Source organism: Alosa alosa, chromosome 6, assembly GCF_017589495.1.
Source record: "Alosa alosa isolate M-15738 ecotype Scorff River chromosome 6, AALO_Geno_1.1, whole genome shotgun sequence".
Taxonomy (NCBI): Eukaryota; Metazoa; Chordata; class Actinopteri; order Clupeiformes; family Clupeidae; genus Alosa; species Alosa alosa.
The window spans coordinates 9960462-9984633 of NC_063194.1; the positions used below are offsets into that span (position 1 = coordinate 9960462).

Here is a 24172-nt window from a genome sequence, read left to right on the forward strand (position 1 = left end):
CCGTCTCAGCGGAATTATACAAAAGCTACTGGCTTGTTTTTGTAATGAAACTTGGAAAGGTGGGGCATGGGCCAAGGAAAGACCCATTAGCATTTTGGTGCAGATATGACTCATGGGGCGCCTAGAGTAATTCAGTTTCACTTTCACCGATGATGCAAGGCACAGTGCTCAGCCTCGTTAGAGTTCTGAGCTCTCCGAGTGCCCTTCTAGTTAAATGTGTGTTGGTGGATGCAGTAAGCTCATTGACATGAAGGAGGTCTGTGATTTGTACTGATTCATCACACCGGTTAAAAAGTAAAGACAAGACATTAAACCAATAAGGAACATACTGTGAACCTCAGTGATTGACACAAAGACAGGTTAACTTCTCAAGTTTATTATTGATCTAATCCTTGGCTCATCACATGCTTTAGTAAATTATTTTAAAAAGGAAATCTCAAAAGGAAATCTCATTTGCTAATTGCTTAGAAAAGGAATTCTCGTTTATTTGTCTACACATTTCATAAGGGCTTGGCTGCTGCTCTTACCATGGAAACACACCTCATGTTTCTCTCCTTTCATCTATGACTCCAGGGAGTGCACTAGTAAAGGATTTTTTGATCAGGCAGCTCACATCTCCCTCTTTCTAGTCTGTACATCCCCATTTCCCAAGTATTTACTTCTCTTGACTGTTCAAGACGTGGAGACACTGGAATTCACTAGCAGCTAAATGTCATTTTTTTCATGAAATATTTATTGTTCTTCTGCAGTTACAGCTGTAGTAAGAGATGGCATGCAATTAACTTAACATGTTCACTCTTTATATATCCTGTTTAAGAGCTAAAATAAGGAAGACTAGAAATAAAACTGAAGCACATACCACAGCATTACCAGCAACACAGAGGGTGGTACATGTCCAGAAAATATTCAGCTCTCCAGGAGAGGAATAAAATCATGTTTCTGTGTTATCAGGAGTTTCCATGATGTAAAATCACAGCCTGGGCTCAGACTGAAGTTTAGCCTCCCTGTGTTTGAGAGAAGTGCACAAAAATGTGAGCCAGTACACACACACACACACACACACACACACACACACACACACACACACAGTTTTTCCAGTCTGAGTCATGGTGAGTTTTAAGCTCATGGTGATTATTCAGTGCCCTGGTAGGTGGTGATTCTGAACATTAAATCCTTCTTCAAGAGGTTGTTCTTTTCTTGTCCCCAGTTTTTATCCAGCCACTGTTCTTTGGTAAAACAAGCTTCACAGATCATCACATTCTGAACCATACAATAAACATATTTGATACAAAATGGGCTGTTATTATTTTGGAATAACGTTAATGTTTAAAGAAAGTACAATCTCCAGCTCCCAAGACTCCTCTCCCTAGTATGGTAATGTTTTGTAAACATGTAGATAGTCAAAGATCTCCATTGTGTCTCCATTCAGTCTCTGGCAAGCCTTTATTTACTCTCTCAGTATCCTCCCTTCTGATGTAGTGGCCTCCTAGCCGTGGCGCGCACCTTTCTGCTGGGCGTGTAGAGACTCTCAGGCGCGTGCAGTAACACTTGCCCAGAATGAAGAGAGCAGCTTGTAGGGTTTAATTGGGTAGCAGAGCAGGGCACTGGGGGTTTGTTCCTCCTGCTTGAATATGTTTATCAAATGTGGTGTGTGCTGGCTCTCTAGATCTGTCTTCATCTGTCTGTCTGTGTGTTGGTGACACAATGATGCAATGACACTGACACCCCCTCTCCTCTCTCTCTCTCTCTCTCTCTCTCTCTCTCTCTCTCTCTCTCTCTCTCTCTCTCTCCCTCTCTCTCTCTCTCTCTCTCTTTCTTTCTTCCCCCCCAGAGCAGTGAAAGGGTCCAGGGTCAGTAGAATGATATGCAGACATACTGAGGCAGCAGCACTGCTGAATGTGGTGTGCTTTTCTGTCACAGTGGTTGACTACTGTTCATAATAATTTAATGAACCCCTGTTTGTTCTATTGCCCGTCAACACTAGTGGAGAAAAGATTTGCTGTCTATGAACCGAATGGAGAGCTTGACAAAGCACAGTTTACACATCACTTGATAAGCTATGGATTTATTAAGATTTGTTTAGCCTGTAAATTTTGAGATTATGTTTTACCTCCAGAACTTCTTGCAATACATCTTTATTACGAGAGAGGTCAACATTGCTGCCCGTCATGTAAACCTTTGCCCCTTTATGAATTATTTTATTGATTCCCACGTACCATAAGCGCCAGTCTTTGTCTTTATTATGTATGGCTTGTCAGAAACCATGTTTCTGTGGAAGTGGGAGCTAAGCAGTAATACATTTAGAGGTCCATTCAGAAGACATGTAAAACATGCATGGCTGGAGTCCTTACATGACTGTCTTTTACAAGCCCTGGAACATGAATGGCTGCAGACAGTTTTGTGTGTGTCAGACTGGTCGTCTGCCTGAGGGAAATGCGCTCCTCTGTCATCTCTGCGAAGGTTGGGGCAATGCCAGGTAGGTGTGTGTGTGTGTGTGTCTGTCTGTGTGTGTGTAAGCAGTGAGGCAGGCCTATGTGGAGACACCTGTTCTGTTCATGTGTTTGGACCTGCCAGAGATGTCTGGATATGGGAAGAGTATTTGGTTTAGTGTGTGAGAATGCTCTTCTCTTCTTTTCATGTATGTATAGCAAGGCAAGTCAGAAGATTGTAATTCTTGGTTATGTATGAAAAGGTGTGTTTATTTCATGAAAACTATTCGATTGTGTACAACTAAGGACCTTTTGTTTCTCTCTACACTTCAAGATGAACTCCAAAAGCTGGCATCTTGTAGCTCCCGGTGACCACACCAACAGTCTTTATCTGAAAGAAAGTGACTGATGGGCTGAGGTCAGCACAATAGAGACAGCCATGACTGGGCAGCAGCGTGCGACCTGCTGATCCCCCTCTGGCAGGCTCTCGGCTGTGACGGACTGACATCACTGGCTTAGTGGTAGAGCAATCTAGAGCGTCGCTATTGTTGTGTGCAGGTGCTGAAAAGGACTAGTGCTTACATGAAAGCCGCGCACAAGTTGGCAAACACTTCTCAGTGAAACGTAACCAGAAATTCTTGTCTTTGTTTTTGTACACACACACACATACACATATATATATATATATATATATATATGTATATGTATATGTAGTGTACATCAATATCAGGACACTAATTGAGAATGACTTATTGCAGTGGCAGATAATCTGATTTTAATATCTAATTTGTTGGAGTCCCCCCAGATTTGCGTTTCCTTGTTTTTGCTTCTCTGTGCAGCGGGTAAGTGTTGGCCTGTCTCTGGCTGTGTGGAGCTGCAGCAGTGGAAGCTGCCTCTTATCCTGTCATCTGTGCCATGTGAACGGTTGCGAGGGCAGGGGAGCGGGAGCAAGGGAAGCTGGTCTGGGTGCGGCCCGTGGCGCTGTGTGGTGTGCCAGCCTGCAGATGAAAGCGCATGTGTGCTGTGTGTTTTGTGTGTTGTGTGTTTTGTGTGTTGTGTGCTCTCTGAAGTGGCCACTGATTGCTTGGGGCGGGGGGGGAGAGTCCTGTGAGTCCTGCGAGTCCTGCAGCTGATGTTTATCATCAGCCTCCCAGCCGGCGTTTTCCAGTCTCTTCTCCCAGGGAAGCGTGCGAGGCTGCACCATTACTGGTCTTAAACTAGCGTGCTGCAACTATGGGTCAGATCAGTCCTCCTCCCATCAATGGGATGGGTGCTAGCCTTTAGATTAGCATGTTAAACCGTCATAGGGTAGGAGTCCTAATTTCAAAGAGTCCCCTATAGTTTAATGAAAAATGTTTAGTACAGGAAGAAATGTTTGATTTTAGTTGTGATAAATGTTGCAAATGTCCATTTTAAACATCTAATCGTATCCATTGGAGTAGGAGTAAAGGGTTGTTGTATTTGGTCAGTGTTATACACATTGTTCTGCTTCATTGAGTAGCAATATGTTAACCTGAAATTCGGATTGTGCTAAAACTCCACCCTGGCCATTAATGACCAGTCCAGATTTTTGTGGCATATGCCAGCCTGTCTAATCTCCTGAGCTCATAAATAAATCTCCCCCTGAGCCCAGACACAGAGGCAGGCAAATTGAAATGAAATTTGGAGTGGGTTTGTGGCGGAGCAAAAGCCGTTTATGCGATATTCCGCACGTTGAGATTAGCCTCTACATTATCAGGGCTGCCGGCGCTCATCTCATAGGACCTGCCCTAGAAGACATTAGCTCTTCAGGAAACGGTGCCATCCATCAGAGTGATCAGGGATATGAGGGCACACTTACGTGTGTACAGTACAGCACAGCTGTGCGCCGTCTATTAGTATGTTCCTCATCCTCATCCTGTTCTTAGTAAGAGGGCACTGCAGTGGGCTGTGAGGCTGTGAGTTTTGGCAGCGGGCCAAACTCTACCGTGTGTGTGTGTGTGTGTGCGTGCATGCGTGTGTGGGTGTGTGTGTGCGCACCAATAGCTGTTAAAAGGGAGGGGGGCATGTGGATGTGTCATGGATGGAAGCACCAGGCAATGGGAAAATCCATCTGCAAAAACCCCCTATTGTTACGAGCCTGTGTTTGTGTGTGTGTGTGTGTGTGTGTGAGTGTAGGGAGGCTGGCTCCTTTGTCTAGGCCTATGGTTAGACTGACATGCTTGGCTCTTGATAAGGCCCCTTTGGAAATGGAGCGGGAGGCAAAATGCTCAGTTTTATCAGCAAGTGCTTGAAAATGTACTGAAACTGACATATTGAAGAAACAGAGCTTTCGTATGATTTCTGAAAGCTTGTTTGCAGTAAGCAATTATCAGCACTAGTGTAGAGGCACTAGCATAACCCCATAACCTTTGGTGACATTAGAACCGGTGGTGTCTTTAGAACCATACATGTTTTCAGCTCAGCTGCAGTGGCTCTAGAACCCTATAGTGTTTGCGGAGGCCGCAGTATAGCAGAGGAAGCCGCTGCTGAGGCAGAATGCTGTCCACCACGCTGCTCGGTTAAGCTGCCGCGTCAGCAAGAGGCTACTGCCGTGCCGCCGTAGGGGAAGAGACCATCTCCATCACTGACACTTCAGGGAGGGGCAGTGTCACCAGTGCTCACGGTCAGTTGGCTTTATCCTGCCTGGCCACACCTCAACACTTAGTCAGAGTGTGTTTGATCCTCGTAGCCACGTTTTTATCAGTGCACGTGCCAGCCGTGAGATAAGACAGTCCCGCAGTCTGGTCTAAGAATAGACTCCGTCCGCTACCCTTACTTTCTGCATATTGAAATTGTTTGTTCACATTCATATTTGTGGTAGAGATACTTCATTGGCTTGTGCTGGAATGCCTGCCAGCACCCTGATTTGGGAGTTGAATTTATTGCCATTGGATTTGGACCACAATCTCCACAGCTATGAGCATTGTCTTTTTGTCAGCTAGTTTGAAAAGGATGTCGCAGAGCTCTAATTTGTTACCCTGCAGGGGCTTATTTAGCTGCTATGAATATCTTGCAAATGTTAACGCCATCTTTTACGCCTACAGGCCTTTGTGCTGTAATTGTGCAATTGCTTGTGTTATATTTGGTGGTGAGAGTAAAGGAAATGAGAGGCTGTCTTTAAGGGAAATGAGCGGTATGTGCTGCGTTGGAGTCTCGATGAATGGGAAAATTAATAGGAATTATGTATGCATGCATACTCAGAGGAACACGTGGCTGGCTTTCCTCAGATGCTGCCTAGAAGACAGATGTAATGTCACTCCCATGAGTGTGTGACTATCTGCTGTTTAAACACACATGAACTGATGGAGCATTGTGGTGTGGTGAAATGGTCATAGAAGTAATGACTGCACTAATTGCGATTGTCTCTCATTGCACAGCTAGTCAAATTGCCCTGCTAATATCATGCAATTTATTATGCATAGCCCTACATCAACCATCAACAACAACAACAACAACAATCAGCAACGTGTTTACTTGTCTGACTGTTTGTTATGTTTCATGAAGTGCGTTCATTCTGCCGTCGTTTGTCTCCCCCAAACAAAGGTGTGTGTGTGTGTGTGTGTGTGTGTGTGTGTGTGTGTGGAGGGGTGTAAGACACCGAGGCGAGGCGCATCCGTCTGGATCCTGCGTGTGGCGTTAGTCACAGCTGCCCCCCTGCGTAAGTAGGTTAATGTGCAGCAGTGCCGCGAGCAGCCGAGACGAGGGAGCACCAGCGAGATGCACGGCACAGGAGGAGCAGAGCTTTGTCAGAGCTCCAGGGGAGAGGCAGGCACGGTACGGCACAGAAGGGGGGGGGGGGTCCCCCAAACAGGCCCGCGTCACTGCCTTCCCTCTCTCTCTGGACTGGTCTCTGGAGTCAGTGACTGTGCTCTCTGGACACAGGGTGGGGCATGTATGCTTACGTGGTGTTTAAGATTTTCAGGAACTGGTTTTAGAATACGCTGTTTATTTAGCTCATTTTGTTAATCGTGGTCATGGTAGCCAGAATGAGTCATCCTGGTCAGTCATGTGTCTTGCCCCAAATCTCAGCAGCGGTTGAGGAGTAGACGTGCGCATGAGAACGGCATATGGGCAGAGACAAGTGGAGAGCGAATTGTGGAGGCTCTATGCCCCTTCAGGGGCGAAGAGGACTAAGTAAGTACTGTAAGTAAGTGAGAAGGACATATGGGCAGACATGTTGTGTGCCTGCCTCACCACGCACGCAGGCTCGGGCCAGTCACTACTGGCCTGACGGATGGGTGTGCTGCACTGCCCGAGGGCGAAGGTCACATCCTCCCGCTCTCGCCTTCCCCGTCACTGCCCCGAGGGCGCCCGAGAACACCGCAGAGCGGCCTCGTCATTCCTCCGTCGTCGTTTGCGTAACGGCACGACGGAAGAGCAGTGCTCAAACTCTTGCGTGCAATTACGAGCGTGGGTGATCACTAGGCTTGAACGTCGAGCACCACACAACCTAATCTCCCCTCAGCGGAACAGACAGAGTGTAATTAAACAGAGTTGGACATGGTTGGAATGGTTCCCCCCTCCAGGGTATTGATTTGTGAGTTCTACATACATAAAGCTGTAATGCAGACCATTACAGAGATGCCCAATGGTCTCCGTCCTTTCTTGTGTTATTTGTTTGAGAGAGGCCTGACAGGAGATTATGAAGATAAAGTGCTAGAGCAATTAAACCTCAGCGCTGTTCTTGCAGCCACAGTGTTTGATTAATCCAACCTCAATGCAGATGGGACGTTTTCTGTATATTGTTTTAATATTCCACAGCCTTGATCATATTTCCATTTTTATCTAATTTCGCTTTCTCTTAAATTCAGTGATTCAGCATTAATAAGTAATTAGACGAATTAATAAGATCCGTGCACTGTGCAGTAATTCGTCACAGATTGGGTCACCCACAGCTGACTTGATGGATGGTAGTGGAAAGGAATCGCTTGACAGACAGACCCTGGTGAGACAGATCTGAGTCAGTCAAGTGAAGGGAAGGCTGTACATCAGAACACGGGGTCTCTTGGTTCCAGGTCAGTGGTTTGGCAAAAGCAGCATGAGGTGAGCTGGTGTCTCTGTGCTCCCTTTGCTGCAAGCTGTCCCTCCTGACAGGACCCTCAGCTGAACTGCAACACTATCCCACAATATGGCCGTCAGAGCTCAGCCCAGAGGGGAATAGCCGTGAAAGCGAGAAACACAAACCGCACTGGTCGTCACAAAATGTGACCGATCAATCTGATGACCCCTGTTTTTTTTGTTTTTTTTCATTTATTGATTTATCATTGCAATTCAGGAAAGCAGAAAATTGTTTCCGCTCCCAAGTTTAATCTTTGCAGGATTTAGGGCATTTTGTATTCTGTCCCATGTCCTAGCATGTCATTGCCATAGCCATCAGCAGACTGCCTGACTGATCCAACACCGACATGGAAGAGTGCAGGCCTGACGGTGGGAGTGGGAATGAGGTGCAGAGTGAGGGTAGGAGGCTGTACTGCCCGACAGATAGACAGACAGATGGGCCTTTGCATTGCCAACCGAGTCACACACACACACACACACACACACACACACACACACACACACACAAAGAGAGAGAGACACACACACACACAAAGAGAGAGACACACACACACAAAGAGAGAGACACACACACACAAAGAGAGAGACACACACAGGGACAGACAGAGACAAACACACACACACACACACACACACAGAGAGACACACACACACACAAAGAGAGAGACACACACACAGGGACAGACAGAGACAAACTCTCTCACACACACACACACACACACACACACACACACACACACACACACACACACACACATAGACAGACAGAGACACACACAGAGAAAACACACACACACACTTCATTATTTTATGCACTCGTTTTTCCTAATGTCATCGCTCCAGTCCATTCACTTGTATGCGCTAGTCTTTGTTCTTCCTCTGATGAGGTTAAGGATGGCTTGGTCAGTTGGGCTATGCAGGCAAGCCAACATGGTAGTATCAGAGCATGCTCCACTGCTGCCATCTGGAGATGCTGGGACGTGATTGGCTAAGGGAGAGCTCATGCAGGCACTGGGAGACGTGGTTGGCTCAGGGCTTTCGGTGGTGGCTTGATATGCTGCTGGTGCATAACTGTATCAGGAAGTTCAGATTTATTCCTTAACTCTGCAGTAGGGGAACACATCAGGAGATGGCTTCATCAAAGCTGCACTACCCCCACTCTCCTTTACTCCCCATTACTGGAGGAGACAACCTCCTACCTGAGGAACAGGTATCCCAGTGATGCAGGGATGCTCCACAGGTCTGTGGTAGTTGTGGAAGATGTGGAGTGACCGGGACAGTGGGCTCTGGCAGCTCCCTGGGGCCAAAGCTCTGAACTGACGTAAAGAACCCCTGCACTCATCTCTGAGAGGGAGGGAGAGGGACGAAAACACCTGCATGACCCACCAGCTGTGGCCATTTGTGTCCATCTCTCTCTCTCTCTCTCTCTCTCTCTCTCTCTCTGTCTCTGTCTCTCTCTCTTTCTCTCGCTAGCACAATTCAGTCAATGTGTACACATTTTCTGAATAAGAATGATTGTCACAATTTGCACACACTTTTGTTTTTCTGTATTCTGTCTTGCACAATGGCATCATGATGTTGGCAGGACACAAAAGGACTGGTGTTTTTGGTTAATAGTCTGTGACTGAGCTGCAGAATATATGGCTGTGTTTATGCTTCATGTTTTGGCAGGTTATTTCCTATGACAACCTGTGATTGAAAGAGTGCAGAATCCTGGAAAACATGTGGACACACACACACACACACACACACACACACATTGAGAGCTCAGTTCAGTCATAATTTTATTGTAGTCTTTAGCATAGATAGAGAAATCACACCAGACTGTTTTGTGAGACAAATCAAAGATTCAAACACTAGTCTCAGTGTGTAGGCAAATGTAATGCACATTATTATTAAATAGTAATTTTACAGGGTTCAGTGATTTGTTTTTTAAAGACAGTTTTGAGCCATTTTCTTTCCAGAAGATAACTAGATCTGCAGCTCTACCTTCTACAGTGGATTTCCACAGAGTGCTGTGCTGTCTGTTCCAGTGTGGACCCTTACTCTGTCTGTCACATTAGAGATGGGATTTAGAAACTGACTCTGTCTGTCACATTAGAGATGGGATTTAGAAACTGACTCTGGGTCAGAGATGGCTCTCACTCTGTCTGTCACATTAGAGATGGGATTTAGAAACCGACTCTGGGTCAGAGATGGCCCTGCTCAGGTACAAACGTGACTCATCACGGCCACATCATCATCTCAGAGTCCGCTGCCGTTTCGAGCCCGTTCCTAGGAAGTGGCGAAGAAGCCCTGTGGCAGGAGCTAAACTGGGAAGGTTCCTATTTGCATGAATGACCTCATTTGAGCCGAAAAAATTATGTTTCTGAAGCTAATTATGCACCATGATTCAAAATGTAGTCATGGAAATAGATCAAATGATTTGAGTGAGTAACTGGAAAGACGAAACATTTGACTGACTATTTATTGTCTGCCAGATGTTCAGTCGTGCAAGTACTGTATGATGCATTTTTGAAGAGCAGCTGTTTTTTCTTGAGGTATTTTCGTGTTATTTCCCCCAAAAGCTGGAGTTAGACCAGTGGGTAAAGAAAGCTCATCCTCTGCAGCTCTGTGTAACTTACTGTCTGGATGGAAAAAGGCAATCCTGTAGGGCGCTTCCTATTGAAGATCAAATCAAAATGGACCCATGAGATAAAACTCAACTGCACACAATGCACACGCTCAACAGACACGCACACACATATACAGAGAGACATAGAGATACATACATACAAGGTCACTGTACACATTTTAGCGATGTCGTTTTAGAGGCACCTTATAAGCTTTGTGTGTGGCCTTGAATATTTCATGATGTTCTTTCTATGTGTTTCCTGACTTACAACTCACCTTGATTACGCTGCTTTCCCCTTCATGGTTTCAGTTTGCTCTTATCAGCCATAATGTCATGTTTTTGTGATATACAACTTAGCAATGACACTGACACCCCCCCCCCCCTCTCTCTTTCCGTTCCACAGGCGCTTGCCTCTCATCGGGCCTACATCCTCACCGCGCGCATCCCCTCCAAGGTAAGACCACTCAGCCTGGTAGGCTTGTCAGCACAATAGCACAGAGTGAGCCACTACACAAGCAGATAACAGGCCTGCCTTATCTGCGCCTGTTGAAGCACCGGCGTAGCCTCCTCACTATCTGTTTTGCATGAATATGGGCTGGTGTACTGGTATATCTATGGGGCCCTACTTCATCGTGCCTCTGTCAGGATGCTGTAGATCCAGGAGGGATGTCTGCGTGCCTGCTGGGTGGCTGTATGTTATGTGTGAATGATTAAAGCTGTGAAGCTGTCCCTTACAACAAATAACTGCCACAAATAACTCAAGTGTCAAAACAGTTGCTGTTTTCTGACTATCAAAACTATTTTGGAGGAATTATTCGCAGTTCATATGCAGGAAATGCTATATTTTGGACATTGCACTACATAGTATTGCACTTGACTGCAGAAATACAATATTTTAAACTTGGAAATCTGTTGTATGCAGTATAACTGCAATTATTGATTGTAAGGGTGGGGGGTGTTCATGTGTTATTTGTTTGCTTACTGAAAACAGCTCGGTAAGTCTCTCTGTAAGACCGCCTGGGGGAATGTCCTGAGCAGAGTTGGTGTGGAGGATTCCTCTGAGATTATCCCCTTCGTCGGTTCGCTCCCGCTGGGATTAGTGGGAAGGTGGAGACTGCCTGAGTGGAGCTGACCAGTCCTGGATGCTCGTTTGCTCTGAGACAGACATTACCCTCTGGGGTCAACTCGCAAGCAGACAGTCATGTGACCTAGCAACCCGCTGACCCTGAGTGACCATGTGACACTGACATACTCCACCCATGACATAAATCCGTAGAGTGGCCATAAAATGGTCAGGTGTGGCCATTGCCATAGTCATACTGCTGCTTATCGTCTTGACTGTAGCATGTACATTGATGCTGCATGTTGAAGCTGCTCTCTACTCCTTGCAATTTGAGGACAAAAACCTCACAACTTACTCAGCAAATGCAGAACAAGCTTCTTAAAAATGGAAAGACTTTGAGAGTCCAGGATTTTTTCTGTATTGAATCCAGATGGACGGAGCATTTTTAGCGCTTTTTTTTCCACCATTGTGGCCGTGTGTGTGCACTACTTGTGGTTTGGGTCAGCCCTCGCGCCAGGGTTGAAAGAATGCGTTCACGAGGGCCCTCACTTCGGATGCTCTACAAATATAGATTTATTTATTTTTTTACAGCGAAGGCTCGCCTGTGGGTGCCTCCGAGAACAGAGGCTGAACCCTGGCAGGTCGATGATAATTACAGCCTCCCGCTCAGCAGCGCAGTGGCTTCGCATCTCTCCCTTTTGTGTTGGTAGTATGGCTCTAGGCAAGGGTTTGCATGTTCCGTGAAATTGGGGCTTGGATCTGACCTCTCACCTCTCGACAAACACATCCACCCACCCTACCCTACCGCACCACACACAGAGGCGCTTGTGTGATGTAGCGCCATATCTGGAGGTGACTAGATTCCAGTTTTGAGGTAGCCTAGTGATTCTATCTCTATCTCTTATTTCCTTTTTTCCCCTCCTCCCCCCTCTCTCTCTCTCTCTCTCTCTCTCTCTTTCTCACCACAGCAGGCTGACATATTGTGGTGGTGGTTTCTAGTTGTAGACGTCTGTAGCTGTAGGGTCTCTTTGTGTCTGAGGTCAGGTGCTAAATGCTAGCTGGCAGCAGGAGGCCGGCCTCAGTGGGTTGGCTGGGCGGTGCTGCTGCTGCTGCCTCCGCTGCCGCCGCTGCTGCTTCGGGCTACTGAGCAGGGCCAACTCCGCTCTGCTGGGGTTAGATTGCAGGGTGGTGCTGCAATACCCTCCAAGGCTCTGGATTCAGCGTGTGTGTATGTGTATGTGTTTATGCTTGTGCGTTGTGTGTGTGTGTGTTGTTTATGTTTGTACTTGTACATTGTGTGTGTGAGTGTGAGTGTTTGTTTGTGCTTGTGCGTTGTGTGTGTTGTTTATGTTTGTGCTTATTCGTTGTGTGTGTGCTTGACCTAGAGCGAATGTGATTATTATTGGTAGCACAGCATGCATGCATGACACACATTCACACAACACACACACACACACACCCACTCACACTCACACTCACACACAGTTGCATACACTCTTCTACACATAGGCATATTCCTACAGGGACTTGTGTCCAACCTTATGCATGTTCCTTTGTGTATAGCACTGAATGAGACAGACACTTGACATGACACTTCAGCGTTATTGTGAGTGCTGACTGATGTGTGGGAAATGGTTTGATCATTCAGGTCAACACTTTGATTTGCGGCGTTGTGGATGACAAACAAAGCATAAATCACAACCCCTGTGGCAAATGTGTGATTTAAAGGTCAACTACTGTAGATGTCACTCTGAACAGATAACACATTGCCTTTAAATTCTTGTCTATATATTTTTTAAATGAACAAAAAAAATTATATGACCATTACATGGTAGCTTACAGTATGTGTTACAGGCATTATGGGAATGTTATATAACATGATTTGATCTCTTCTCATATGATACACAGTCCTTTGTGTTCAAAGAGAAAGAGCTCTGTTTTCAGACATGGTTAATTTCCTGAAAATAGGAAAGAACTCCGTCAAACCAGAAATGATCAATAGTCTTGCTATGCTGTAACTTCATCTTGTAGACAGTGTTTTTTCAAATGCTAGACCCAGTTGTTTTCACAATGTCAAAACACCTTACAGTATGTCTATTCCTTGTCTTTGATAGGTGTTTTGTCTTAGACCCACTTTATGTGTTTATCAAAAGATGACAAAACAGCAACAAAACTACAAATCAAATTGGAGTGGAAATGACCAGTTCCATGACCTGTGTTCCCAGCTATCTGTTTACACTTGACCCCAACCCCTCGCTCCGTGCTCTGCTCTGTGAAGGTCTGACCTTCTTTTGTTCAAGGTCGCTGTCTGCTGTTCCTCCTCTGATTCAGCATTTCAGTTTTGCATTCTTTCCCTTACGACTCACCCTGCTGTTGGCGTGATTACACAGGGGGTGGTGATGCGGGAAGCTTCAGAGTGGACCCTGCTCCGGTCATCTGTTCCCTCATTGGCTCAGCCGAGGGAGGAATGCCCACCGTCTCCTGACTTTCAATGGAATCACTGTGTAGTAATAATCTGTGAGTGTGGCATCTCCCTTGGGTGCTACAGTTGTTACTGATATGATTATGGTAATCAGCCGTCCCCCTGGATGTAAATCCACAGGTGACTGTTTGAAGGCTCAAGAGCCGGTTTTAACATGGTAATCAGTTCTTTGACTGAAGTAGAGGGAGGCCCTCTTCAGTGTTCGTGCGTAGAAGCCACAACCAGGGGAGGCATTGAAGTGGTGGCCGTGGGAGCTCGGAGCGCAGGCTGACATTTGGAGCTGTTTACTCACGCGGAAGGTCCTGAGCTGAGTGCTGGCCAAAATATGATCATGTTGGCATTGGTCTTGGGGGCTTTTTTGTGTGAATTATATGCAATGGTTATAGACGCAAACTGTGAACCTAATATATAGAATAGTCTGATATTTTGTTTGTTTCCACTGAATTTGAAGAAAAAACATGTCTCAGCTATAGAAGCAAAATGTGAACATAATATAGAAAAAAAAAAATTGTTTGTGACATTTAGTTTGATTCCCACTGAAGTTGAAGAAGAAATATGTCTTGAGTCCTGTGGCTGAGTCCTCTCATGTGTAGGCTGTGGGTGGGAAACTGTGTCATATCTCCCCCAGGCTGCTTTTCAGAGTGAAGCAGTTAATTTGAAGGTGGATGCACTCAAGAGAGACTTTGTAGTGTTTGTGGTTCAGCTGGATGCACCTCAGTAGCCCCAGCCATTAGTATTCGGATCTCTCTTGTGTATGTGTGGGTGTTTTATATGTGTTTACGATGTGTTTCTGTCTGTCTGTGTCTCTCTCTCTCTCTCTCTCTCTCTCTCTCTCTCTCTCTCTCTCTCTCTCTCTCTCTCTCTCTCTCTCTCTCTCTCTCTCTGTGTCTGTATGTGTGTATTTTGTTTTGTTTTGTATTTTTGTTGGCATGAATCTGGTTGTGCTATGACACCGCTTCCTATTGTATGTGAGAGTGTGTGTGTGTGTGTGTGTGTGTTTGTGTGTGTGTCTGAGAATCTGCATGCCATAGATATAATCAACCTTTTTTAATCTATATAAAATGCACAAGCAGGATATATATTGAAAATTATATTATGTTAGCCTTTAAATGACAGTATCCTGACCTTTTTTATCACTTTTTGTCATATTAGGTAGAGCAGACTTTCAATTATCTGGAGATTCAAGGGATCACATGCAATAAACCGACACAGGTAAGAACAAAACGCAATGCACAAAAGCATATAGTCTACTTGAAATACTGCAATTCTTTAAAATAACCATGCACTTTACTGGCTTTCCTGACTTGGAAGTTTGCTATGACGAGTCATTGAGTGTAGGTCACAGGTACCTTAAAGTACAGGTTTGGGACAGATCTGTCTAACTGCCCCTTGTGTCCTCCAGTTGGCCATAGAGTACGAGCGGGGACAGGTGTCACTGAAGCTGGCTTCAACAGAGGAGGTGAATGAATTGGTGGCCCACATCGGCAGCTGTCTGCAGAGGATATGTCCAGGTCTCTCCCCACTGTGAGTCTCTCCACCCCCAACTCTCTTCATCTTTCTCTCCTTTCATCTCTCTCTCTCTCCATCTCTCTCTCTCTCACTCTGTCAGATCTATTTCTGTTTATCTATCAGTTGTTGGGTCTCACCTTTCAGTATCGAGAATGAGTACATTTTACCATTTAACATTAAAGCTGACAGAGCCATGTTGCAGTTTTATCTTCTGTGAAATGGGACATGCCTTCATTGTTTTATGATGGGGAATTAGGATATGTCTGCACATCCTCTCACGTTTTTCATTCATAAACGTTATATAAAACCCAATGTGCTTTCAAAGCATTAATCCACTACCACTACATAGTGTAATTATGCGTGTTTGAGTGATGTCTGCTTTCTCACTGTTTCTGTAGGAAGGTGATGAAGAAGCTGGTAATGGAGCCAGCGGACAGAGTGACCAGTCTACAGAATCTATGGGACAACCAGAACCTCCCAGAGCCTGGACCATGCGGTGTGTGTGTGTGTGTGTGTGTGTGTGTGTGTGTGTGTGTGTGTGTGTGTGTGTGTGTGTGTGTGTGTGTGTGTGTGTGTGTGTGGGCGTGCGCGTGCGCATGATTATGCATGCATGTATGTGTGCATGCGTGTGTGTGCATAATTGTTTTGTACCCACGGAATAGATTGCTGTCCTTAACATAAATGTTGTAATAATGTTGCCTAGGTACATTAAATATACAACATAAAACATATACATTTACCAACGCATACTGCTCCAAAGGTTTGAAAGTAGAAGCAGTGAACATGATTGAGATGGGCACATGATGAAAATGCAGACCCACGGATGAGGTAACCCTGCTCCTGCTGTCTCCTCTCCAGGGGGATTCTCTCAGCAGTATCGCTGTGTGTGTGACTGGCTCAGCCTACCCTACAGAGAGGAGGTCCAATGGGTACGCACACACACGCACATTTATACGTACATACTCACACACTCACTCACTCACTCACACTCACTCACACACTCGTGCACACTCATTCACACACACTCACTCACTCCCGTGCACATTCACACACACACACACACACACACACACACACACACACACACGCTCACTTACTCACACACTCCAGTGCCACTTCACACGCTGACTGTAAGCCCCACCATCATGTTTTGAGCACCTCCAGCCCAGCCTGCTGTGAGCAGGAACAGGAAGCGTCTCGCTCAAGAGGCCATCTTGTGCTTGATGCGCTCAGTCGCAGCCTCTTCTGCCCTCTATTGATTCATGCAGCTGAAGCTGCAGCTGCCCTCACAATGGCAACAGCAGCAGCAGCATTGCCCAGACCCCAGGGAGCGGCTTTGCAAACATGAAACCTAATTGATATGCACAGAATCGGAAAACGTTGCAAATAGTCGGAATATATAGGCTTTGTGTACTACTCTATCTAGGAATATATATGCTTTGTGTACTGCAGTATCATCTAGTTTTTATAGAATATAAGTATCTATAGTATTTAGTATCTATAGTATATAATCTTTCACAGTGGAAATCTTTCTAACAAGTATGTTATTTAATATTTTATATTAATTGTATCCCTGATTGGTTGTGTTATTGTCACATAAAAACAGGATGTAGACACAATCTATTTGACCCAAGACACCCGAGAGCTCAATCTTCAGGATTTCAGTCACCTGGAGAACAGGTAAAGTTCCCGTCTGTAGTTTCTACCTCCTCTCGCATGTGCCTGTAAGTTACCATATCTTCAAAAAGAAAAATGGATTAGAGTCAAGAACGTGGCTGCAGGCAATCTTTTCCAGGTGCTTTCTGTCTTCATTTTTTCATTTTGTGTAATGTCTCCTTTCACCAGGGATTTGGTGGCTATTATTGCAGTGCTGGAGTACAACCAGTGGTTCACAAAGCTCGCCACCAAGGATTATAAACTGGTGAGTTAATCTGGGTCTCGTGACTGACAGGCCTGGCAGGTTCACCTTTAGATGCACCGATAACTCACTCAGAGCGCTAGTCCCACAGAATGCCAGCGGTCAATCGTCTCGATTACAGCGCCTCAATTAAAGCTGTAGTCCTGGGCTGGACATGGGCTGTAGGAGCGGGCAGGTGCTGGAGGATATGTTATCGTAGTGTCACCGGTATTCTGTCCTTCGGTTGATGAGGATTAGCTGGCCGCAGAAGGAGAGGGAGGCCAGAGGCTTAGGTGCTCAGATGAGGAAGCGCAGGTTCCTCTTACCAGCTCCCATTCATCACTCTCCGCAGGATTACGTCGCCATAGAGACCATGAGTGTCATCTCCTCACACACATAGTGTAAATGGGCAGTGTTTAATCACTCAGAAGCCTGAAATTACTGCCAGTTTACACAATTTGATGAAATGGTGTATGAAGCACAACTAAGCGATGTCTGTCATATTGTGGGCAAAATCCCTTACCAACAAAGTCATGATGATCCCATTTATAGGTGGAATGATGTGTAAAATCCAGACTGGACACTACACAGATTAATGGGGAATTCCAAGCTCAAAGCAGTAGTTTGGTACTAGTTGTATAATTAGATTGTGTGTGTGTGTGTGTGTGTGTGTGTGGCCATTTTTGGCTACATAAGCAACATTTTGTTCTGAGCCGGAGTTACTGAGTCCCACAGATGCACCAGCTGGAGAAAAACACTCAAAGAATGTGAGCCGGATATGAGGATGCTGGCGCTCCTGCCAACCTGTCCTGATTAATGCAAGCGGCATCTCTCTCAAATCCCCGCCAAAAACACAGTGCACCTCATTATGGGGGTTTGAATTCCCATCTTGGGATAAGAGAGTGATGCAGGATAGGAAGAAAAGCAAAGAAGGGATTTAGGTGAGGGAGGGGGGGGGGTGGGTTGGCTGACAGAGAGGGAGAGTGAGAGTGGCATTAAATCGGGACCCAAATTGCTTTATCGGCAAGTCTAGTGGGTGATTTCATTGGCACCAATTCAAATGTATTAATGTGTGCAATGGATTAATGTGTGGCAATGAGCCAGTGATACTCATCTCTTGGAAGCCGTGACGCCCCTGCCGTGTTTCTCTTTGTCTTTGTGTGTGTCCGTGTGGGTGGGTTTGTGCTGGAATACCTTGTGCAAGACAGGGCGGTTTTGTTAGTGTGTGTGTGTGTGTGTGTGTGTGTGTGTGTGTGTGTGTGTGTGTGTGTGTGTGTGAGTGAGAGTGAGAGAGAGAGAGGGGGAGGGAGGGAGAGAGAGAGAGATAGAGAGGGAAAGAGAAGAGTGAGAGAGTGGTTATTGTCCATTTGTTTACTGCATGACTTTGTCACTGTTTCCAGTTTTGTGCCAGAGCTGCTTATTAGGGCGAAACCTAGCAATATCCACATATGATGACACAAAAAACAAAACATAGACGCAAACTAATACAGACCACAAATCCAAAAATAACACACAGAATTGGAAGCAGGATGTAATGAAGTGATTACCATCTTCAGCATCAATAACGGCAACAAATAAAAAGGAACAAGACTATGAGGTACTCTAGAGATTCAAATGGGAAATATCCATGGAGCCTCGCTCACTAATGCATTCTGAATGCCCCATTATTCTGTTGAGATGTCTCTTTGCCTCTGGTCAATGTAGTGTGTTTGTGTGTGTGTCTGCATGTATTCATCTGTGTGTGTGTGTGTGTGTGTGTGTGACTGCCCTCTCACTGTTGTGTGTCGAGCTGAGCGGAGTGGAGCTGTGGTGTGTATCGGTGCCGACCATCCTCCTTCACCGGCCCCCTCTCCACATTCCTCTGCGGACGCCCACACCACCGGTCTCGTGACCCAGCACCCTCCCCCCCTCCCTCCTCGGGCCCGTTCTCTGCCCTGACTCCCTCCTGCTGCCCGCTGAGAGGACACTGCAGCAGGCCCCCACACAATACCGCATTGTCATGCACTGGCTGGCCACAAACAATTAGCCAGGCTAATGAAAGAGACATAATGGGATGTGTATGGAGCATACAACAACATTTAAACAAGGGGCTAGTGGGGGGATGGATGTGTGTGTGTGTGTGTGTAAGATGGCCTGGTTAGATAGACGAGGATGTCTTCGGCAGAGCTGGGAGAGAGACGGAGACGGGCTCAGCCGAAGAATTGGGTCAGAGGAGCTCGTTAGACTTAAATTTTTAATCTAACCCCAATTTATTTCTGTCTCTGGGCTCCAGCAGAACCCCTCGCCCCCGCCTCCTTCCTCCAGCTCCGGCATTCGGAGTGTTTTGACTACCCTCGGCCTTCCGGCCTCCACACTCTGCAACGGAACCAGTCCCAGAGTAAACAACAGTCTCAGTCGCTACACACACACACACACACACACACACACACACCACTTCCTTTAACTCACGTCACTGATGGCAGACACCACTGGGGTCTTGATGTCACTATTTTTCACTCTCCCTTGGGCTACCTGGGACAACGTTTTGATTTGCGATGTTGGAAGTCACATAAGGGGGATCATCATTGGGCATCCGTAGTGGGGGTAGCAAGCTGCTAGCGGCTAGCAGCTATGCCATGGTGATCAGGCGCCGCTGTGGTTAGTGTGCCTGAGAACACATCCCGTGCTGGCCAAACCACTGTCTCTACAAAGTCGTTAAGTTTAGATCAAGTTCACACACTGTGTATGTTCTGTTCACAGTAACCTGTGTTACTATTGCTATCCTTACATTGGCTATTCTCAAGCCGCATTAACTCCTTATGTCTTCCCATCCTTTTGATCTCATCCTCTTGCAAAAGCATGTAGTTAACAAATGCACCCTGTTTGTTTTGCGTGAGGTGTGGTGTGTGTGTGTGTGTGTGTGTGTGTGTGTGTGTGTGTGTGTGTGTGTGTGTGTGTGTGTGGTCCTGGAATTGTTCCTCTCATTCTGAGTGTGCTCTGTGTGTCCCATCCAGTCTGCAGACGTGTGCGAGCAGATTCTGAGGGTGGTGGCCCGGTCCAGTCGCCTGGAGGAGCTAGTGCTGGACAACGCCGGACTCAAGACGTGAGTTGGGTCACACCTACATCACTCACATCCCTCAGTTATCTTTAAGATGGAAGCATAACAGTTTTCTAACAGATATACATGTATCGTTGTCTCTGCTCTATGCATGTCTATCAAATTTAAATGCAGTAGTCCTTCATTTGGCCATGACAAATGCACTTTTATTGTCAAAGCAGCTGTTTTATAATTTAATCACAACATGTACAGATACAACACATCAACACACATAAATAACGGCGTCTCTCAATTTCTCTCTCTCTCTCACATCTTTGTTTTTTTTTCTCTCTTTTGTCTTTCTCCTCTTGCTGCCTTTCTGGCCTGAAGGGACTTTGCACAGAAGCTGGCTAATGCGCTGGCCCATAACTCCAACTCAGGGCTCCATACTCTAAACCTTGCCAACAACCCACTGGAGGACAGAGGTGGGTGAATTTAATTAAGCAATGCAGTGCATGCCATTTTCATTTTTGGTCTGTTTAAATGCATACAGTAGAATAGCATGTATCCTCAAATGTCTGATTTAGGTCTTTAGTGTGAATATTCAGTTGTGTAGTACTGGTATTCATAACATTCATTTATACTTAATGATATTCTTGAATTTAATTTCTAAATGATCTCATAAATGAACTGAATATTATATTATATGGTGTTGCATCTAAGTTCCCACCCATCCAAGGAATTGAAATATTAAGAAATATTCAATCAGGCTGATTGGGAATTGTGCAACTGCAATTCTCTACAGATGCTGGATTGTCCCCAAAAACTCCCCAAACTGTTGTGAAGTTTAAATGTTTCATGTGACCGTAACAGAGTATGTGCCCAGCCCTTGACTGCAGACCGTAGCTCTCTCCTCATATAACATGCATCAGACTGTCCAGGCCTCAGTCACCCCTGACAACAAAGGAATCCACTCTCCACTGGGCTGCCAGTGCCTTTGAGTCTGGACTCTGTATGAAAACCACGTCTGCAAAAAGGAGGATGAGGGAGAGAGAGAGAGAGAGAGAGAGAGAGAGAGAGAGGAAAGGGAAGGGAGGAAAAGAGGGAATATCTTTTGAGCTGAAGGCAGACGGGAGGCAGACATGCAGCAATGGCAGGTAGTGGGGCAGACACAACTGCCTGCTAAGGAGAGGGAGGAGAGAGCGAGGAGAGAATACGCTGTGGAGTCATAGTTATGTCTCATCATGTTGACAAACTGGAATCCAACAATCCACTGTTTGCTAAGCAGTAGCAATTTAAACCCACCCATATGCATCATATTAGGGAAGGTTGTCATTAATGCATCATTTTGAATAGATAAGATTTTTGTTTACTTTATATCCATATTCTTTTTCTGTCCACTGCCAGGAATCGCCTCGTTGGGTGCCCAGTTTGCCAAACTCCGCAAGGGCCTCACACATCTCAATTTCTCCAAAACCTCACTGTCACCCAAAGGTACGGTCAGATGGCCATTATCAGGCCTCCACTTCAAAACCAGGGAAATGCCTTTGGAGTGTAAATCCTTCTTAGCCACTCCGTAGCTGAATCTCCTTAGCGGTAGGTCTTTGGAAGCTACTTAACATTTGGGGGTTGGCCTGACTCTCTCTCTTCAGGAGAACTACAGAGCTGAGCGCTGAGGCTGTTCTGCTGCACAGCTTGATTCTTTGGTCTGTGTTAAAGGCTCAGTTAAATGAGCTGGGAGTTCTCTCTCTGTCTTTCTCACTCTCTTTCTTTCTCTCTCTCTCTCTGTCTGTCTGTTCCTCCCCGAGCTCACACCTCTCCTCAGCTGTGTGTGTGTGTGCTAGTCTCTGTGTCTCTCCCTGGTTGCTGAGGGAGGTTAATGAGGTGCTAATGAATGGGCTCTCCTGACATGACTGTGAGTTTCATCCTAATGAGCGAGCCATTGCACATCTCCACTCTGTTCCTGGAGTCGACTGCAGATGACTGACAGGTGGACTGGACTCTGTGTCATTTATGGCGGAAAAGTGAACTTGACCTTTAAAACCCCTAAAATAATCCAGAACCTTGAAGATTCCGTGCAATAGTGTGTGGGTGTGTATAGTTAGCATGTACATTATACCTAAAATCACCAGTGGGAAGACATATCGATGTTGTCTTCATAATCCATAATGGGTGATATCATAGTATGTAAATAAATAGTATGCAAATTAGAGGTCTCCCTGCACTGCTGTTTAATTTCTAGAATAAATTGGGACTTTGTTCTAATTTGCTGTTATTTGAGAACAGTGTCTGTGTGGCAATTACCTGGAGCTATCTGCTGGATGTGTGATATTATCCGATGAGTGAAATGAAGTCTGAGAGGCAGCCTGTAGGACATGCAGATGTGTGAAATGAGGGTGATCAGAAGAGAGAGTGGGGGAGGCGAGTGGCTCTACCCGGCGATTAGAGTTTAATATGAAGACATCGGTGGCTTTTTATGCAGATGGACCCAGGTAGACTTTTATTTAAATGCACACAATATGCCTAGCAGAAATGAATGCCTTACTTCTAAAGTGAGTATTACTCACATTTGATTTCATTTACATTCGGTGTGCAAAATATACCTTTACTTTAATAAACTCCGGCTAAGCATGGAGCGGTCAGGGACGCCACATCGGTCCTTTTGCCTCTCAGGGACGTTTTGTCCTCTGCTGCTCTTTGAGGCCGTGTCTGTAAGAAGCACTGAACAAATGCACTTGAATGAATCGAATTAGTCCAGAATTCAGTGTGCTTCACAGTAGTCCTTTCAGGCTGCTGCTGGCCATCAGCAGCTCAGTTTATACGATGAAGATGCCCAGCTTCAATAGACAAGTGGAGTGAGGAGTGAGTGAATGAGTGAGTGGGGGAGTGGAGAAGTCTTTTTTTTTTTGGTCTTCACATGTGGCTGAGAACAAGTCATCACTTTTCACAAGTATCTCGGCTAGACGTTATTGTGATGAATGCGGGCTATTCTCAATAAATCAATTAAAGTCCTGGGAGCCCTTTTTAAGGAAATGTCAAAGGCAGCAGGAAGCCTCCTCAGCAACTCTATTAACCACAGCTACAGGCTTTCCTGGGACTGAAATATTCATGGTATTCTCCTGCTACTCTCCCTACTGAGACTCTTTCTTTGTATCTCACATTCATTTGTTCTTTCTTTACCTCTTTCTCTTTGTGTGTGCATGTACTTACATGGTTACACCTCCAATTGTATATGTATAATTTTGCATATACTGTAGTATATGGTGCCTGTGTAATGTTGGATTGATTTATTTAAAACTGAGGCTGTAATTCAGTGCATGTTATACACTGTGCATTTTTCCCCAAGCAAAGTGACTCACTCAACAATAGTTGCTGCTGGTGTGCCGTTTGCCTGATTTGTTTAGCCTCAGAGCGGCCATGTTGGTGTCTAATCCTTTGGCTCTTTGTCTGTGTGGCCGTCCCTCTCCCCTAGGGGTGAATAGCCTTGCCCAGTCACTCAGTGCCAACCAGTCCATCCCCAGCACCCTCACCCACCTCGACCTCTCAGGGAACATTCTGCGGGGGGACGACCTCACGGTAGGTACCCCCTCTCCCAAAAGCTCTGTCTGTCTGTCCGTGCGTGTGTGTGTAGTAAACAGGCACAAATATGTATTTACATTGTGGTAAGACATCTCTCTCCTAATAGAAGTTATATATATATATATCAGGCTTGTGCAAAATTCCAGAATTGAATTGAAACTGGCTCTTAAATTCCAATTCAATTCTTGAATTTCACTTGCATTTCAATTGAGGTAGCAAACAGGAAGCAGAATTGCAATTTGAATTGTGCACAACCCTGATATATATAGATGTAATATAGTCAAAACCTGACACTACATAAATAATAAATAATATATACATAAAGTGCATGTAGAAACACATATACACATACATCTGAATTGACATAGCATATAATGTTCTCCTACTGAGAGGGCATCCGTAGTGAGGAATGAGAATCATGGCTCACACGTGCAGGCAGTAACACTCATCCCATACTAATGCCCATGTCAATAGCAGCACATTGATTCCCCTGCGTGCACAGAG

At 45.6% G+C, this 24172-nt stretch overlaps 1 protein-coding gene across 6 annotated transcripts in view; it reads left to right on the forward strand.

Moving 5' to 3' along the window:
- LOC125296055 (F-actin-uncapping protein LRRC16A-like) overlaps positions 1 to 24172 on the forward strand; it is a 61905-nt gene that overhangs the window by 8633 nt on the left and 29100 nt on the right. For 3 of the 6 annotated variants that reach the window (XM_048245703.1, XM_048245708.1, XM_048245705.1), the window contains exons 3-14: positions 10526 to 10576; positions 14820 to 14879; positions 15070 to 15191; positions 15575 to 15672; positions 16035 to 16105; positions 16783 to 16856; positions 17022 to 17097; positions 19346 to 19450; positions 20067 to 20155; positions 20480 to 20574; positions 21497 to 21583; positions 23562 to 23665. In XM_048245703.1, coding sequence (XP_048101660.1) covers positions 10526 to 10576; positions 14820 to 14879; positions 15070 to 15191; positions 15575 to 15672; positions 16035 to 16105; positions 16783 to 16856; positions 17022 to 17097; positions 19346 to 19450; positions 20067 to 20155; positions 20480 to 20574; positions 21497 to 21583; positions 23562 to 23665 — 1032 coding nt within the window. The remainder of the gene's footprint in view (positions 1 to 10525; positions 10577 to 14819; positions 14880 to 15069; positions 15192 to 15574; positions 15673 to 16034; positions 16106 to 16782; positions 16857 to 17021; positions 17098 to 19345; positions 19451 to 20066; positions 20156 to 20479; positions 20575 to 21496; positions 21584 to 23561; positions 23666 to 24172) is intronic. The other 3 variants (XM_048245706.1, XM_048245707.1, XM_048245704.1) reach the window with 2 other exon arrangements.